The sequence below is a fragment of the Homarus americanus genome, unplaced genomic scaffold (genome assembly GCF_018991925.1).
Source record: "Homarus americanus isolate GMGI-L3 unplaced genomic scaffold, GMGI_Hamer_2.0 scaffold40565, whole genome shotgun sequence".
In the NCBI taxonomy this organism is placed as follows: domain Eukaryota; kingdom Metazoa; phylum Arthropoda; class Malacostraca; order Decapoda; family Nephropidae; genus Homarus; species Homarus americanus.
This window is the reverse complement of record NW_024735503.1, coordinates 4,414,722-4,432,883: the sequence shown is the minus strand read 5'-3', so window position 1 is coordinate 4,432,883 and position 18,162 is coordinate 4,414,722. Positions and strand designations below refer to the sequence as shown.

Genomic DNA, 18,162 nt, shown 5'->3' with positions numbered 1-18,162 from the left:
AACTTTGCTAAGGGCAAACTAAGCTCTTCCTTACATTCCTTTAATACTCTGGCAAATATCTCATCGGGACCAGGTGACTTATTAGGCTTTAGTTTGTCTATTTGCTTACTAACATCGTTACTAGTCACTACTATCTCCCTCAATTTGTTTTCTTCACTATCTCTGAATAGAGTCGGTGCCTCGGGTATCATGTTTAAATTTTCAGTGGTGAAAACTGTTGAAAAATATTTATTCAAATTATTGCTCATTTCTCCGTCGTTATCAGTGAGCTCGCCGGTATCTGACAGTATTGGTCCAATCTTTTCTCGTGTTTTAGTTTGATACATTTGGTAGAATCCTTTGGGGTTTGTCTTCGCCTCCCTTGCTATCCTTACCTCATTATTCCTCTTGGCTTTCCTTATCTCGGTTTTAACCCGACTCGCCAATATCTTATAATAATCCTGGAGGTAAATTTCGCCACGCTTTATCCTTCTACCTATAGCCTTCCTTTGGCCAATGATGTTCTTTAAATAATTATTTATCCATTTAGGGTCATTGTTGTCTGATCTGAGTTTTTTGTATGGTATGTTCTGCCTTTGTGCATTAAGTAACTCATTATTTAAATTGTCGTGGAACTCGGCACTCTCAGATCTCGCTATCAGGTCGGAGTCATCTGTCAGGTTCACGGCCAAGCGCCACACCCCCTCTCTCAGTTGTCTCTTTAAACTGTCAAAGTTTGCCCTTCTGAAATCTGGTACTTCAGTGGAATTTTCCTTACATCTGCCCTGAAAATCTAACTGGAATCTAATTTCTTTGTGATCGCTGTTTGCAAGTTCGTTTCCTATCTCGACATTGCTAATGAGGTTTTCTCTGTTCGACAGAACTAAATCGAGTATATTATTACCCGGTGTGGGTTCGGTTATATGTTGACTTAGGAAACAGTCCTGGATCGTCTCGAGAAAATCCTCTGATTCTGAGTTATCCGTAAGGTCAGTCCAATCTATTTGGCCAAGGTTAAAGTCGCCTACTATACAGACTTTGTTGTGTATGGATGCCCTGCGCATTTCATCCCAGATAAGTCGCTCATTGACTCTGTCAAGATTGGGAGGTCTATATATTACTCCTGTGATTAATTTTTCCCTACCGTTGCTTAATTCTATCCAAATTGTTTCTGTATGCCGCTCAATTTTTATTTCCTTATTTATTTCACACTTCAGATTATCCCTAACATAGATTGCTACTCGGCCTCTTTTCCTGGTCTGCCTATCGGTATGGAACAATTTGTAACCCGCAATTTGGTATTCGACCGGCAACTCACGTGAGTCTAGGTTGATCCATGTTTCAGTGAATGCTATTATATCGATTTTTTCGGTACATACCAAGGCCCTAATATCATCCATTTTGTTTCTCATACTTCTACTGTTCGCGTAGTAGACATTTATGTTAGTCGTGTTCTGAGTCCTCCCTTTACCGCGTTTAATTTTAAACTCCCTGTTTAATTTAGTTTTGTTATCATTCCTAACACTATTTCCCTGTAATCTTTTACTTTGTTTACCCTCTCCCACTGCAGTTTCCCCCACCCCTGTGCCCATATGTTCCCCGAGCAGTTTAAAGACTTCGATATCCTTTGAACTGCGCCCTCTAGAGACCCAGCCAGGGTTGCCACCCCACCCCGAGACAGGTGCACCCCATCCCTAGCATAAAGGTCCCTTCTGCCGTAGAAGTTGTCCCAGTTGTCAATGAATGGGACAGATATTGACTTGCAATATCTGTCAAGACGGTCGTTGACACCAACCGCCCTTGACAACCATTCACTGCCAACTCTCCTTCTAGGCAGGACACAGCATATGATAGGGATCCCTCCCTTAGACCTAATACGATCTATAGCTGCCTTGAACTTATCAAGAAGCTCCTTGCTCCAACACCGGCCAATATCATTGCCTCCTGCACTGAGGCAGATAATGGGTTTGTTCCCATTACCAGACAAGATATTGTCCATCCTGTCAATTATATCCCCCACCCCAGCTCCTGGCAAACACACCCTCATCCTAGTTTTGTTTTTACCACAAAAGGCCCTGTCCATGTACCTTACCTGTGAGTCACCAACAATTAAAATTTTTATACCTTCCTTGTCATCCCTGTCCCTGACTGTACTAACGTCCAGTTCGTCTATCAAGGGACTGAACGAGTTGGTACACTTAGCTGTTGTTGTCGTATCCTTGGTGTATTTCTTTACCACCAGCTTCGTCTTCCCACTCCTCACAACCTTCCACTCGCTTGAGTTTTCGTCAGACACTGGCTTTCCCTGTCCCACCTTCCCCCTTAACCTCGCCAGCTCTTCTTTTTATTTCAGGTTCTCCAACTTGGCCCTCTCAATTTCTTCCTTGGCCCTCGCCAATTCTTCCATGGACCACTCCAGTTTGGTCAACAAACTCGCACACCCAAGACCACACATAACACTGGCCATATCTGATAATTATCCCTCGGGAGCTAACCCTGCCATGACCTTTCCCCTAGTGAGGTCAGAACACAACTGAGGTCAGAACATAACATAACATAACCTAATCAAACATAACATAACATAACCTAATCAAACACAACCTAACCTAACCTAACCACTCACACAATAAATCATAACATCTATCACCCCCCTGCTAAGAGAGGAACACCAGTAGTATTCAGGGAAGGTGAGATCAAACTGGTTCGGGGAAAATTAACACACCACACAGAAGGAAATGAAAACTGATTACACTCTTACCCAGTATACAGCGGGGCGCCACAGAAGGAACATAAAGGATTGACTCGTGCTTCGGTAAATCAAAAAGTTCATGTGTGTGTGTGTGTGTGTGTGTGTGTCTGTGTGTGTGTGTTTTCACCATAATTATTGATAGAGAAATATAGGAACACGTGAAGTTTAACCCCCCCCCTATTTATTTTACCTGAAAACCTAATAAAACTTATTTTAATACAAGTTATAACTTAACCTATAACCTAACCTATCCTAGCTTAACCTATCCTAACCAAACCCAACATAACTTACAACCTTACCTATAACCTTACCTGACCTTACCTATAACCTAACCTAACCTATAACCTTACCTAACCTATAACCTAACCTATAACCTTACCTAACCTATAACCTAACCTGACCTTACCTATAACCTAGCCTAACCTATAACCTAACCTGACCTTACCTATAACCCAACCTATAACCTTACCTGACCTTACCTATAACCTAACCTAACCTATAACCTGACCTAACCTACACCCTAACCTTACCTATAACCTAACCTATAACCTACCTGACCTAACCTTCAGGCGGTTCTTTTAATTGTTCTCTTCTTTCTGCCTGTTAATATAACCTAATCTAACCTACGTAAGTGGGTGTGTCGTGACGTGAGCACAACAACAGGATGGGTGTGTGACGTGGCACATAACAACAGGCAGTGGGTGTGTCGTGACGTGAGCACACAAAACCAACGTGACTGAGCACACAACAGCAGGAGTGGGTGTGTGAATGAGCACAACAACCGGGGTGGGTCGTCGTGACGTGGTAATTGACAGACGGTGGGTGTGTCGTTGTTGAAGCACACTGTTGCAACCAGGAGTGGGTGTGTGGCATTCTTAAGCAGTGGGTGTGTCTGACATTTGTGGGCTACCATGTGTGTGTGTGACGTGCACAACAACAGGCAGTGGGTGTGTGAGCACAACAGCAGTCAGACGTGAGCACACAACAACAGGCAGTGGGTGTGTCGTGACGTGGTACAACAACAGGCAGGGGTGTGACGTGAGACACAACAACCAGGCATGGGGTGTGTAACGTGAGGCACTTAACCAGGCAGTGGGTGTGTCGTGAGCACACAACAACCGGGGGGTGTCGTGACGTGAGCACACAGCAACAACAACAGTGGGTGTGTGACGTGAGCACACAACAACTGGAGTGGGTGTCGTGCACACAACAACGCAGGGTGTCACGTGAGCACACAACAAACAACAACCAGGCAGTGGGTGTGTCGTGACGTGAGCACACAACAACCAGGGTGGGGAGGTGGTGTACTGGAAATGGTCTGGGCAGTTCAATCAGATTATTATCGAGGGTTTGAGGTGTACTGAGTTTAACCCTAGGAATAAAAGGTTAGGTTAGGTTAGGTTACTGTTAGGTTAGGTTAGGTTAGGTTATGGACATGCCGGGAACATTAGTCTCAACACGTGACACCGGAAGATCAGTCTAAGCTCCTGGTGTTTGTTATGGCAGACGAGATAAGATATGAGGCTTCACAACACAGCTAACTGGAGGCCTCATTGAGCAGCTGGCCGGCTCGATATAGTAACACAGGATGATGTAGGCTTAACCTAACCTAACCTAGCAGTAACCTAACCTAAAAGTAACCTAAACTAACCAAATACTTAAATAATAACCTAACCTAATACTAGCCTTCGCTAATCTAACACTGACGACCACACGTAACCCAACCTAACTTAAGTGATTTTAATCTAAACTAACCTAATCTAACCTCACTTTATCTAAACTAACTTACTAACTTAACCTAGCCAAACATTAATCTATATGCTACTAACCTAACCTAACCTAACCTAAGTTAAAGACACATGAACTGGTGGGATTCTGGTGACGTTATTGTGCTGCAGTTGATCAGGAAAGTGACGTCATTCCCACAACAACACGTCACAGGTGTAGACATAACAAAAGGTGACCCAGATGGACTTGTTTGCCTCACAGATATGGCCGGAAGCTTCAGGGGGGAAAAAGTACCTACGTCACTCACCTTGGAGTTGCCGAATGTGGATTTGAGATGGTGTGTGTAGCTCCCCGTGGCCGGATGTATTACAACTCCACTAACACCACTACTTCAGTTCATGGCGGCGCTGACACCTTTTTCTTGTCAATGGCACGGTGGATGACAGATACTGGTACTATCAAACTGTGTAGAATTCGAGATGTGTAGGTCAGTCACACATCACAACCAAACCTTCAGCAAAAGTTTGTCTACCGCCGCTCACACTCGGAACATATACAGGTGAGTCGTAGAGCTATACCTGGCTAGATGACGGACAACTTCTGCTAACAGTAAGAGTTTCGTCGAAGTGTTCTGTTAATCACCGGACATAATGTTTATCAATAGTACCCCCGTCTTCGTTCGCTGTCACTCTCTGAATCACATCCGCCGACGAAATCCTTGGTTGGTGCTTTTTTTTCCTGGTCTATTATGTGCCTGCTGAACTGCCTGTGTGACCTCTTCGTCCTTGGTGGCAGCTGAAGCTCTTTGTCTCCTTGACCAGTGTTAGTTTGTTTCTCGGTTGTATCTTGACGGACGCTTGTATGTCTGTGTGTCCGTCTTGCCCGGTATAGTGAGCTGTTGTTGTCTCCTGAAACACAAAGAAAATTTTGGGGTTAAGGTGATTCTTCCTTTCTTATTCGGATCACCTTAAGATTAATCATTCTAAACCTAACCTAACCTAACCCCTCCTCTAGTAGTGCTAGGGTGTTTAGTCTTGATGCATGTTTTATCGTTCTCAAATAGTTTTCGTTTTTTCTTGTCTCTTTCTCTCTATCTTTATCTTTCAAATACTTCCTTTTTCTTCATCCTCTCTCTCTCTCTCTCTCTCTCGCCCTCTGTGTGTGTGTGTGTGTGTGTCCGTCGCCCACAGTCAGGGAGGCGCCAAGTCACACAATGCGGGGTGGTAATTCTCATTTGTCCCAATAAGTTTAGTTCCGGACACGTCGATGACCCCTCCCTCTAGTTATTAGGACGAGAGGGACGGAGAGGCCAGTATCTAAACACACACGCATAGGGCCATACCCAGGGCCGTACCCAAAAAATAGGGCCGTACCCAAACACACAGGGCCGTACCAAATCACACAGGGACGTACTTAAACATAGAGAGCCATACCGAAACACACAGGGCCGTACCCAAACACACAGAGCTGTACCCAAACATACAGGGACGTACTCAAAGCCGTACCCAAACACAGAAGCCCGTACCCAAACAATCATGCACCCTCCCGAAAGTTGGGGTAGGAGGAAGCTACGGAGTTGTGTTGTGTCACGTGACTTTAGGGAACGGACCTCACTCTGGCTTAATCCGGATCCACTCCTTCTTGACACGTAACTATAAATCCACCAATTAGCGCGCATCTATATTCGACTACGTGACCCACTTACGCCAATCAGGTGGCACGTGACAAGACAAATTTAGGTCCACCAATGGAGGCGTCGTTTCTAGAAGGCAAGAAGCGGGCTCTACCAATCAATGCGTCGCTTCCACAACACAAAAGGCGGGATCCACTAATCAATGCATCGTTTCTACAATGCAAGAGGCAGACTGCAGTTGCCAATCAACACGTCGCTTCTACAGTTCAAGAGGCTCAGGTTCTCAACTGGCTCAGCCATTGTTATTATTATCCACTCTGTATCTGTGTTTTTCTGACTAAATAAACTGTTTCAATAAAATTCAATTCAATTCAAACGCCTTTTGTCTGTAATTTAAGAGATTATATCCACCAATCACCACCCAGAAAGGTCCGATTCTCTTTTGTTTTAAGTCACTTATTGAGAGACTCGTTGGTACACACCGTTTAGTGCTCAACGAGAGATCTCTAAAGCTGAACTTGAACAGAACTTCCCATAAATCCCTCGTTAATAAGACGTACAAATGAATGAAATAATAAACGGACATAAAACTTTCCTAAATATGTAATACCTAAAGAAAAATCGGTTTTACAGGAAATCGGCTAGAGGATAAATCGGTTCTAAATGATATAAGTCAGTATTAAAGGAAATCGGATTATCAGATTTTAAGGTAAACGGCTTGAAAGAAAACAGGCTTTAGAGAAAATAGATTAGATCAGGCTTAATTAAAGGCCGCTTGAGTCTCCCTTCATAGCCTCTCTTCCCTCCGTCTCTCCTTGTCTTTTACACATAATCGTCTTTCTATCCTTCTTTGGTATTTCTTCCTCTTCATCATCACTACACTTTCTTCTTCACTTTTTAATACGTGCCCCAACCAAGCAACCAAACAAGCCAATCAAACAACCAATCAATCAACCCCAGAGAGTTTAACCCCTAGTGGATGAGTTTAACCTCCAGTGGATGAGAGTTTAACCTAGTGAACGAGTTTAACCCTTAGCGGATGAGTTTAACCCCTAGTGGATGAGAGTCTAACCCCTAGTGGATGAATTTAACCCTAAGTGGATGAATTTAACGCCTAGTGGATGAGTTTAACCCTTAGTGGATGAGTTTAACCCCTAGTGGAGGAGTTTAACCCCTAGTGGATGAGAGTTTAACCCCTAGTGGATGAGAGTTTAACCCCTAGTGGATGAATTTAACCCTTAGTGGATGAATAACCCCTAGTGGATGAGTTTAACCCTTAGTGGATGAGTTTAACCCCTAGTGGAGGAGTCTAACCCCTAGTGGATGAGAGTTTAACCCTTAGTGGATGAGAGTTTAACCCTAGTGGATGAAAGCTTAACCCTTAGTGGATGAGTTTATCCCTAAGTAGATGAGTTAACCCTAAGTGGATGAGTTTAACCCCAAGTGGATGAGAGTCTAACCCTTAGTGGATGAGAGTTAACCCTAGTGGATACGAGCTTAACCCTTAGTGGATGAGTTTTACCCCAAGTGGATGAGTTTAACCCTAGTGGATGAGCTTAACCCTTAGTGGATGCGTTTAACCCTAAGTGGATGAGCTTAAAGTAGTGGGTGAGTTTAACCCTAAGTGGATAAGTTTAACCTCGTGGGTGAGTTTAACCCTAAGTGGATGAGCTTAACCTAGTAGGTGAGTTTAACCCTAAGTGGATAAGTTTAACCTAGTGGATGAGTTTAACCCTAAGTGGATAAGTTTAACCTCGTGGGTGAGTTTAACCCTAAGTGGGTGAGTTTAACCCTAAGTGGATAAGTTTAACCTAGTGGGTGAGTTTAACCCTAAGTGGATGAGCTTAACCTAGTGGGTGAGTTTAACCCTAAGTGGATAAGTTTAACCTAGTGGATGAGTTTAACCCTAAGTGGATGAGCTTAACCTAGTGGGTGAGTTTAACCCTAAGTAGATGAGCTTAACCTAGTGGGTGAGTTTAACCCTACGATGGATGAGCTTAACCTAGTGGGTGAGTTTAACCCTAAGTGGATGAGCTTAACCGAGTGGGTGAGTTTAACCCTAAGTGGATAAGTTTAACCTAGTGGGTGAGTTTAACCCTAAGTGGATGAGCTTAACCTAGTGGGTGAGTTTAACCCTAAGTGGATAAGTTTAACCTAGTGGGTGAGTTTAACCCTAAGTGGATGAGCTTAACCTAGTGGGTGAGTTTAACCCTAAGTGGATGAGCTTAACCTAGTGGGTGAGTTTAACCCTAAGTGGATGAGCTTAACCTAGTGGGTGAGTTTAACCCTAAGTGGATGAGCTTAACCTAGTGGGTGGGTTTAACCCTAAGTGGATGAGCTTAACCTAGTGGGTGAGTTTAACCCTAAGTGGATGAGCTTAACCTAGTGGGTGAGTTTAACCCTAAGTGGATAAGTTTAACCTAGTGGATGAGCTCAACCAAGTGGATAAGTTTAACCCTAAGTGGATGAGACGGTTGTCCAGTGGCCATGATATTTAATAATGCGGCAGTGGATGAGAGTGAGAGAGAGAGAGAGAGAGAGAGAGAGAGAGTGAGAGTGACAAACAAAAAAGACAAAGAGTTAGGAGGCAACTTGACGTGTGTGTGTGTGTGTGTGTGTGTGTGTGAGAGAGAGAGAGAGAGAGACTTATTTAATGAACAATCACTCCATCAAAAACTTCCTCCACCCTCCCCAGAAAAGTAAATAAACAATTAAAATGAAAAACACTCACAAACAAACAAACAAACAAACAAACAGTACCCGTTCCCCCTTCTCCCCCCATGCCCCTCCCTCACCCCCCCACAATAAACAATCAAACAATAAAGAAAGAAAATAAATCGATATCAACTCCAGAATTTGCTATGAAAAGTCAAAGCTGATACAGAGACTGAAAACAGTGGCGAGGAGGACAACAGTGACGAGGAGGACAACAGTGACGAGTGACGAGGAGGACAACAGTGACGTGACGAGGAGGACAACAGTGACGAGGAGGACAAACAGTGACGAGGAGGAACAGTGGCGAGGAGGACAACAGTGACGAGGAGGACAACAGTGACGAGAGGAGGAACAACAGTGACGAGGAGGACAACAGTGACGAGGGAGTGACGAGGAGGACAACAGTGACGAGGAGGACAACAGTGACAACAGAGGAGGTGACAGTGACGAGGAGGACAACAGTGACGAGGAGGAAAACAGTGACGAGGAGGACAACAGTGACGAGGAGGACAACAGTGACGAGGAGGACAACAGTGACGAGGAGGACAACAGTGACGAGGAGGACAACAGTGACGAGGAGGACAACAGTGACGAGGAGGACAACAGTGACGAGGAGGAAAACAGTGACGAGGAGGACAACAGTGACGAGGAGGACAACAGTGACGAGGAGGACAACAGTGACGAGGAGGACAACAGTGACGAGGAGGACAACAGTGACGAGGAGGACAACAGTGACGAGGAGGACAACAGTGACGAGGAGGAAAACAGTGACGAGGAGGACAACAGTGACGAGGAGGACAACAGTGACGAGGAGGACAACAGTGACGAGGAGGACAACAGTGACGAGGAGGACAACAGTGGCGAGGAGGACAACAGTGGCGAGGAGGACAACAGTGGCGAGGAGGACAACAGTGACGAGGAGAACAACAGTGACGAGGAGGACAATAATGGGGTGTAATAATGGCCTCAAGAGAACAATGGAGCCATAACTTACCATTAACTTCACTAAACTTGGCTAAAAAATGGTGGCCAGAATGTGTTTTATACCTTACGTGGAGATAGAGTGTAAACAATGTGTAGATAAAATGAGTTGTAGACAGAAGTAAACAATTGGTATTATTGTACTTATCTGAGATCATGTGTAAACAATGGTCTTTATGTAGTTATTTTATAGTTATGCACACTGGTATACATACATATATATATATGCAAGTAAATCACTGTAGGTGCGCGTGATCTAGGTATATGCTGATAACCACAAGGAAAGAAGAAAACACGAAGTTCCCAAGCGCTTTCGTGTAATTCACATCTTCAGGGGTGAGTACAGACTGAGTACTCACCCCTGAAGATGTGAATTACACGAAAGCGCTTGGGAATTTCGTGTTTTCTTCTTTCCTTGTGGTTATCAGCATATACATATATACATACATACACACACACACACACACACACACACACAGCGTCAACAATTCTGCTCCCAACTATACCGCCCTTCAGGATTTATTGAACAGTCTCCAAAACTGGGCCACCAACAACCATGTCACCATCAACCATACCAAGACCATGGTTATGCACATGAACCTCTCCTCCGACATTGTCCCACCTCCTTCCATTACTTTAGATCCGAACACACTCCAGGTTGTAGATTCCACGAAGCTCCTCGGCGTCACCATAGACAACAAACTAAATTGGAAACCACACGTCAGTGAAGTTGTCAAATCCTCCAGTTTCCGTCTCCACCTCCTCCGCCGACTCAAGTCCCTCGGAGTTCCTGCACCCGAGCTCCTCAGTGTTTACACAACATTCATACTTCCCAAGCTCACCCATGCCTCCCCTACCTGGTCTTCCTCCCTAAATGCCACACAACGTAAACACCTAGAAAAAGTGCAAAAGAGGGCATGCAAGATTATTCTCTCCCTTCCTACTCCACATATCAAGAAGCGCTCAACACACTGACCCTTTCGACTCTCACTGACCATCACCACGACCTCATCTGCAAATTTGGTAAGAAGCTTCTACACCATCCTCGACACCGGCTCCTACTACCACCTGAGATCCCAAGCCCGAGAATTGCTGTTCGACACCACAACCGCATCCAGCCCATACGTGCACGAACTGATCGCTATAAGAACAGCCCAGTCCCAACCATTGTAAAAATTATCAATAACTTGTAATAAACCAGTGTATTCACTCCCTGTAAATCCTACTTCTTGCACTGTCACTATGTTGAAATGCACTGTAGTTTGAGCTTTTCCCCATCTAAGTTATTATATGTCTTATTTGTATCACTTATGTTACTTGTATATTATTTGTAATTCGTAACCCATTCCCCAAATATGTAACTGTATATTTTCAGCCTTCTGGTTGCCAAGCTCTTTCAATAAACCGTTAATTATTATTATTATTATTATTACACACACACAGAAGTACACATATAAATAATCGTAGATACAAACATTTATCATACACACGACCCAAAAAATAATTATACACGCATGCAAAATACACACAAGCGCGCATATATACACCCACATAAACATACACACTCAAGCATACACTTAAAACACTCCCCTACTAACAAGATTTCATACATTATACACTCACGCACTACACCTAAGTGCCAGGAATACACTTCTACACCCAGGAAGGGGGGGGGGCGGGGGAGAGAAAGTACACTGTGCTACACCATTCTGCCGCCTACACTTCCTCTATATATTAATTGTCACACTACACCTACACACACTTGACACACTAAACTAAAAACTCACTCAAGAATACACCCTAAATTACACCCGGGCCACACAAACACGACAACACCAGTCTCTTGTCACACTGAACACAATAAGAAATACACAGCCATACACAGAGCAACATACACACACACACATACACACCGACACCTTACACTTTAACCTGCATCAAACACCTACACAGATTCTACACCCAGAAAATACACTCGTGAAGTCATTGTCACAGGACCCCTTGTAGGTTATACAGTACACTTCAATGTCAAACACACACCTACACACACCCTGGAGTCATATAAACGCACTTACACTTATCTTAACATAAATGATACACTCTTCATATACCCAGTGACCAGATATTTTTTTTCCTCTCCCGTCTCTCTGTCTCTGTCTTTCTGTCTGTCTGTCTGTCTGTCTCTTTCACATTCACGGGTTTATATATAAAAATAATATTACACTTGATTTTATATCACTTCAATTCTCACTTCCTTTAATCTCCTGTCTTTCTCTGTTTCTTTATCCCTGTCTGTCTCTCACACTGTCTCACTCACTGTCACGTCCAGGTAGGTAAAGGTGACTGTTTTTATACCAGTGACACCTCTTCCTCCTCCTCAGGGGTGCTTACCGTGTGTGTGTGTGTCTACCGCCACAAGGGTCAGACAGGACAGCTGGGGCGAGCGAGCTAGACTGAGTGCCACTGCTACCACCACACTGCACACTCTAGTGCCCCGTGAGTGCTGAGAAACTGGGTATGTGGCAACTCGGAAGGGTATAGTTCCCCCCCTCCTCCATCCCACATCCCCTCCTTCTCCTTCTACCCCTCTCCCTCTCCATTTCCCCCCACCTCTCACCCCCCACTACCTCCCCTACTCCACAACACATCCCCTCCTTCTCCTCCGACATCCCCTCCCCCTCCTCCTACACCATCCCTCTCCTTTCCCCAATCCCTCACCCCCACTACCTCCCATCCTACCCTATCCCCCTACTCTCCCTCCTACCTCCACCCCTCTCCATTTCCCCCACCCCCACTACCTCCCCTCCTCCCCACAAACTACCACACGTTGCCAGTTTGGTCATTACACGTCTCTGTGGTAGTCTACTTTCTCTCTATTAAAATGTATATAGATAATACAAATCTTCCTCGTAATATTTTGTCTTATAATAAAAGACAAACAAAAATAATATGAGATAGTGTTTTGTTTTTCTTTTGATTTTGTTTAAGATTGTTGAGTAAACTAAACAAGTACAATTCCCGTTTTCTGTTGTCATTTAACTTACTTAAGATTACGTGAGTCATATTTAAGTGTTATTGTTACCACTTATACTTAACAACACTACAGCTGTTCCTCCACTACTACTACTACTACTACTACTACTACTTTTACCACTACTACTACCAACATAACTAATACTAATACTATTACGAATTATAATAAACAAATCCATCTAGACCTAGCCTAACCTAACCTAACCAAATTTGTCCTAACCTAACCTAACCTAACCTAACCTAACCTAACTTAGCTTGTCCTAACCTAACCTAACTTGTCCTAACCTAACCTAGCTTGTCCTAACCTAACCTAACTTGTCCTAACCTAACCTAACTTGTCCTAACCTAACCTAACCTAGCTTGACCTAACTTATACAGTACTATTAACAAGAAATTCAAGGTCTGGCCCCGAGGTCAGGTGTTGTTGATGGGGGTCAGGTGGTATTGGTGGGGGTCAGTAGGTGTTGGTGGGGGTCAGTAGGTGTTAGTGGGGGTCAGGAGGGTATTAGGAGTCAGATGGGTATTGGTGGGGTCAGGATGGGGGTCAGTAGGTGTTGGTGGGAGGGTATTGGGGGATCAGTCAGTGGGTGTTGGTGGGGTCAGTAGGTAGGTATTGGTGGGGGTCAGTAGGTGTTGGTGAGGTCAGGTGTTGGTGGGGGTCAGTGGTGTGGTGGGGTCAGGAGGTGTTGGTGGGGGTCAGGAGGGTATTGGTGGGGGTCAGTGGGTGTTGGTGGGGGTCAGTAGGTGTTGGTGGGGGTTAGGAGGGTATTTGTGGAGGTCAGGAGGTTATTGGTGGGAGTCAGGAGGGTATTTGTGGGGGGGTCAGGAGGGTATTGGTGGGGGACCTGGGTAACTCTATAGCCATCAACGAGGATAGTGACGGCCTATCTCCCCCACCATTATTGGGTCAACTGGTGGCCATGGTGATAGTGGTAGTGCTGGTTATAGCAGTAGTGCCAGTTATAGTGGTAGTGGTGGTGATAGTGGCGGTGATAATGGTGGTGGTGATAATGGTAGTGGTGGAAGTGATAATGGTAGTGGGGGGGGATGAAGGACGTAGTAGTAGTAGTAGTAGTAGTAGTAGTAGTAGTAGTAGTAGATCGCTATTGTTACTTAACCAAACAGTGTTATCTACGGGTCATATCTCTCGGCCGCTCCCCACATGGTGTGTGTCTGTGTGTGTGTGTGTGTACGGGACTGCCTAGTATGGATTAATAGGACCGCTGTAATTTCCTCCATTCTTATGTTCATCACCGCCACCTCTTGGTCGCCTACACAAACCATGACCACATCACCATTACCCCGGCACGACAAACAAAGCCACCATAAACACAGCCACACCACCACAAACACGGCCACACCACCACAAACACAGCCACACCACCACAAACACAGCCACACCACCACAAACAAGGCCACACCACCACAAACACGGCCACACCACCACAAACACAGCCACACCACCACAAACACAGCCACACCACCACAAACACAGCCACACCACCACAAACACAGCCACACCACCACAAACACAGCCACACTACCACAAACACAGCCACACCACCACAGACACAGCCACACCACCACAAACACAGACACACCATCACAAACACAGCCACACCACCACAAACACAGCCACACTACCACAAACACAGCCCTACCAACACAAACACAGCCACACCACCAGACACAGCCACACCACCACAAACACAGACACACCACCACAAACACGGCCACACAACCACAAACACAGTCACACTACCACAAACACAGCCACACCAACACAAACACAGCCACACCACCACAGACACAGCCACACCACCACAAACACAGACACACCATCACAAACACAGCCACACCACCACAAACACAGCCACACTACCACAAACACAGCCCTACCAACACAAACACAGCCACACCACCACAGACACAGCCACACCACCACAAACACAGACACACCACCACAAACACGGCCACAACCACACAAACACAGTCACACTACCACAAACACAGTCACACCACCACAAACACAGCCCTACCAACACAAACACAGCCACACCACCACAAACACAGCCACACCACCACAAACACAGCCACACCACCACAAACACAGCCACACCACCAAAGACACAGCCACACCACCACAAACACGGCCACACCACCACAAACACAGCCACACCACCACAAACACAGCCACACCACCACAGACAGTCACCACCACAAACACAGCCCTACCAACACAAACACAGCCACACCACCACAAACACAGCCACACCACCACAAACACAGCCACACCACCACAAACACAGCCACACCACCAAAAGACACAGCCACACCACCACAAACACGGCGACACCACCACAAACACAGCCACACCACCACAAACACAGCCACACCACCACAGACAAGGCAAATACCACCAAAAGACACAGCCACACCACCACAAACACAGCCACACCACCACAAACACAGCCACACCACCACAAACACAGCCACACCACCAAAAGAGACAGCCACACCACCACAAACACAGCCACACCACCACAAACACAGCCACACCACCACAGACAGCCACACCACCACAAACACAGCCACACCACCAAAAGACACAGCCACACCACCACAAACACAGCCACCCACCACAAACACAGCCACACACCAAAGACACAGCCACACCACCACAAACACAGCCACACCACCACAAACAGCCACACCACCACAAACACAGCCACACCACCACAAACACAGCCACACCACCACATACAGCCCCCACCCACCACAAACACAGCCACCAATCACAAACACAGCCACACCACCACAAACACAGCCACACCACCACAAACATACCACACCACCACAGACAGCCACACCACCAAAACAGCCACACCACCACAAACACAGCCACCACCACAAACACAGCCACCCACCACAAACACAGCCACACCACCACAGACAGCCACACCACCAAAAAACAGCCACACCACCCACCAACACAGCCACACCACCACAAACACAGCCACACCACCACAGACAGCCACACCACCACAAACATAGCCACACCACCACAAACACAGCCACACCAAAACACAGCCACACCACCACAGACAGCCACACCACCACAAACACAGCCACACCACCACAAACACGGCCACACCACCACAAACACAGCCACAACCACCACAAACACAGCCACGCCACCACAGACAGCCACACCACCAAACACAGCCACACCACCACAAACACAGCCACACCACCACAAACACAGCCACACCCACCACAGACAGCCCCACCACCACAAACACAGCCACACCACCACAAACACAGCCACACCACCACAAACACAGCCACACCACCACAAACACATCCACAACCACCACAAACACAGCCACACCACCACAGACAGCCACACCACCAAACACACAGCCACACCACCACAGACAGCCACACCACCAAAACAGCCACACCACCACAAACACAGCCACACCACCACAGACAGCCACACCACCAAAACAGTCACACCACCACAAACACAGCCACACCACCACAAACACAGCCACACCACCGACAGCCACACCACCACAAACATAGCCCCACCACCACAAACACGGCCACACCACCACAAACACAGCCACAACCACCACAAACACAGCCACACCACCACAGACAGCCACACCACCAAACACAGCCACACCACCACAGACAGCCACACCACCAAAACAGCCACACCACCACAAACACAGCCCCACCACCACAAACACAGCCACACCACCACAAACACAGCCACACCACCACAAACACAGCCACACCACCACAAACACAGCCACGCCACCACAGACAGCCACACCACCAAACAAGCCACACCACCACAAACACAGCCACACCACCACAAACACAGCCACGCCACCACAGACAGCCACACCACCAAACACAGCCACACCACCACAGACAGCCACACCACCAAACACAGCCACACCACCACAGACAGCCACACCACCAAAACAGCCACACCACCACAAACACAGCCCCACCACCACAAACACAGCCACACCACCACAAACACAGCCACACCACCACAAACACAGCCACACCACCACAGACACAGCCACACAACGCTCTGACCTCCGACGTGTTGCCTCGCCATGCACTCACCACCACTGACGGCCGGGACAGTTAATCTTCACAGTCACCTAACAGTCACACGAACCTGGACCCCACACTAGGGGTCCCCACACCCAGGGGCCCCCACACTAGGGGCCCACACCTACAACACACTCAGGGGCCTCCACACTAGGGGCCCCCTCCCACACCTACAACACACCCAGGGGCCCCCACACTAGGGGCCCCCTCCCACACCATACACACTTAGGGGCCTCCACACTAGGGGCCCCCTCCCACACCTACAACACACCCAGGGACCTTCACACTAGGGGCCCCCTCCCACACCTACAATACACCCAGGGGCACCCACACAAGGGGCCCCCTCCCACACCTACAACACACTCAGGGCCCACACACCCTATGCCACACACTCAAAGGCCCCCCATACCTCCTACGACACATCCAGGCTATGTTAGGTTAGGTTAGGTTCAGCCTGATAGATATGAGTTGATTCAAAGAGAGAGACTACTAGTTCGTCTTACAGTCTCTCATCATCTATCTCCTTCCGTCTCCTCTTCTCTCACTTCCTTGTCTCATTCTTCTTCTCTTTGCATTACATCTTTCTTGTCATCTCTCTTGTCTTCCCTTCTTCCCTTCTCTCCTATTTATCTCTTCTCGTGTCTCCTATCTTTTCACTTTTATTCTTTCTTTCTCCTCTTTATCAGTTTTGCTTCTCTGCTGTACATCCTTGTTCACTTTCTCCTTTCCTTGTTTTCTGTCTGTCTGTCTGTCTGTGTGTGTGTCTGTCTGTCTGTCTGTCTGTCTGTCTGTCTGTTTTTTCTCTCTGCCTCTCTCTTCCTCCTTAACTATCGCTTCCCACCTTAATCCACCCTTCTTCCCCCTCCCTCACTCCCTCTCTCCCTCACTCCCTCCCTCTCCTCCTCTCCCTCTCCTCTCCCTCCTCCCCCCTCACTCCCTCACACCTTCTCTCCCTCACTCTCTCTCTCTCCCCTCCCTCACTCTCTCCCCCTCTCTCCCTCACTTCCCTACTCCCTCTCTCTCCCCACCCCTCACTCACTCACACCTTCCCCTCCCCTCACCCCTCTCCCTCCCCACCCCTCACCCTTCCCCTCACCTCTCTCCCCCACCCTCCCCCTCACCCCATTCCCCCTCTCCCTCTCTCCCTCTCCCTCACTCCCTCTCCCTCTCTCCCTCACTCCTCTCTACCCCACCCTCACTCCCTCTC

General features: G+C 47.0%; 2 protein-coding genes across 2 annotated transcripts in view; one reads left to right on the top strand and one right to left on the bottom strand.

Annotated features, from left to right (window-relative positions):
* The window catches only part of LOC121871228, a 72,743-nt gene extending 60,465 nt beyond the window's left edge, over window positions 1-12,278 (bottom strand). Inside the window, 2 exon segments of the mRNA XM_042373422.1 lie at window positions 4,764-5,364; window positions 12,177-12,278. The gene's annotated coding sequence lies outside the window, so the exon portion shown is untranslated.
* Window positions 4,936-9,762, top strand: LOC121871151 (prostatic spermine-binding protein-like). Its single transcript, XM_042373294.1, has 2 exons — window positions 4,936-5,015; window positions 9,237-9,762. Exons 1-2 carry the CDS (start codon window positions 4,936-4,938, stop codon window positions 9,760-9,762), a joined length of 606 nt encoding a protein of 201 aa, XP_042229228.1.
* Window positions 12,279-18,162: the final 5,884 nt, after the last annotated feature.

Coding starts and splice junctions, on each gene's coding strand:
- LOC121871151 (XM_042373294.1), top strand. CDS start 4,936: ATGTGTAGGTCAGTCACACATCACAACCAAACCTTCAGCAAAAGTTTG. Junction 5,016..9,236: donor CACACTCGGAACATATACAG/GTGAGTCGTAGA, acceptor CAGTGACAACAG/AGGAGGTGACAGTGACGAGG.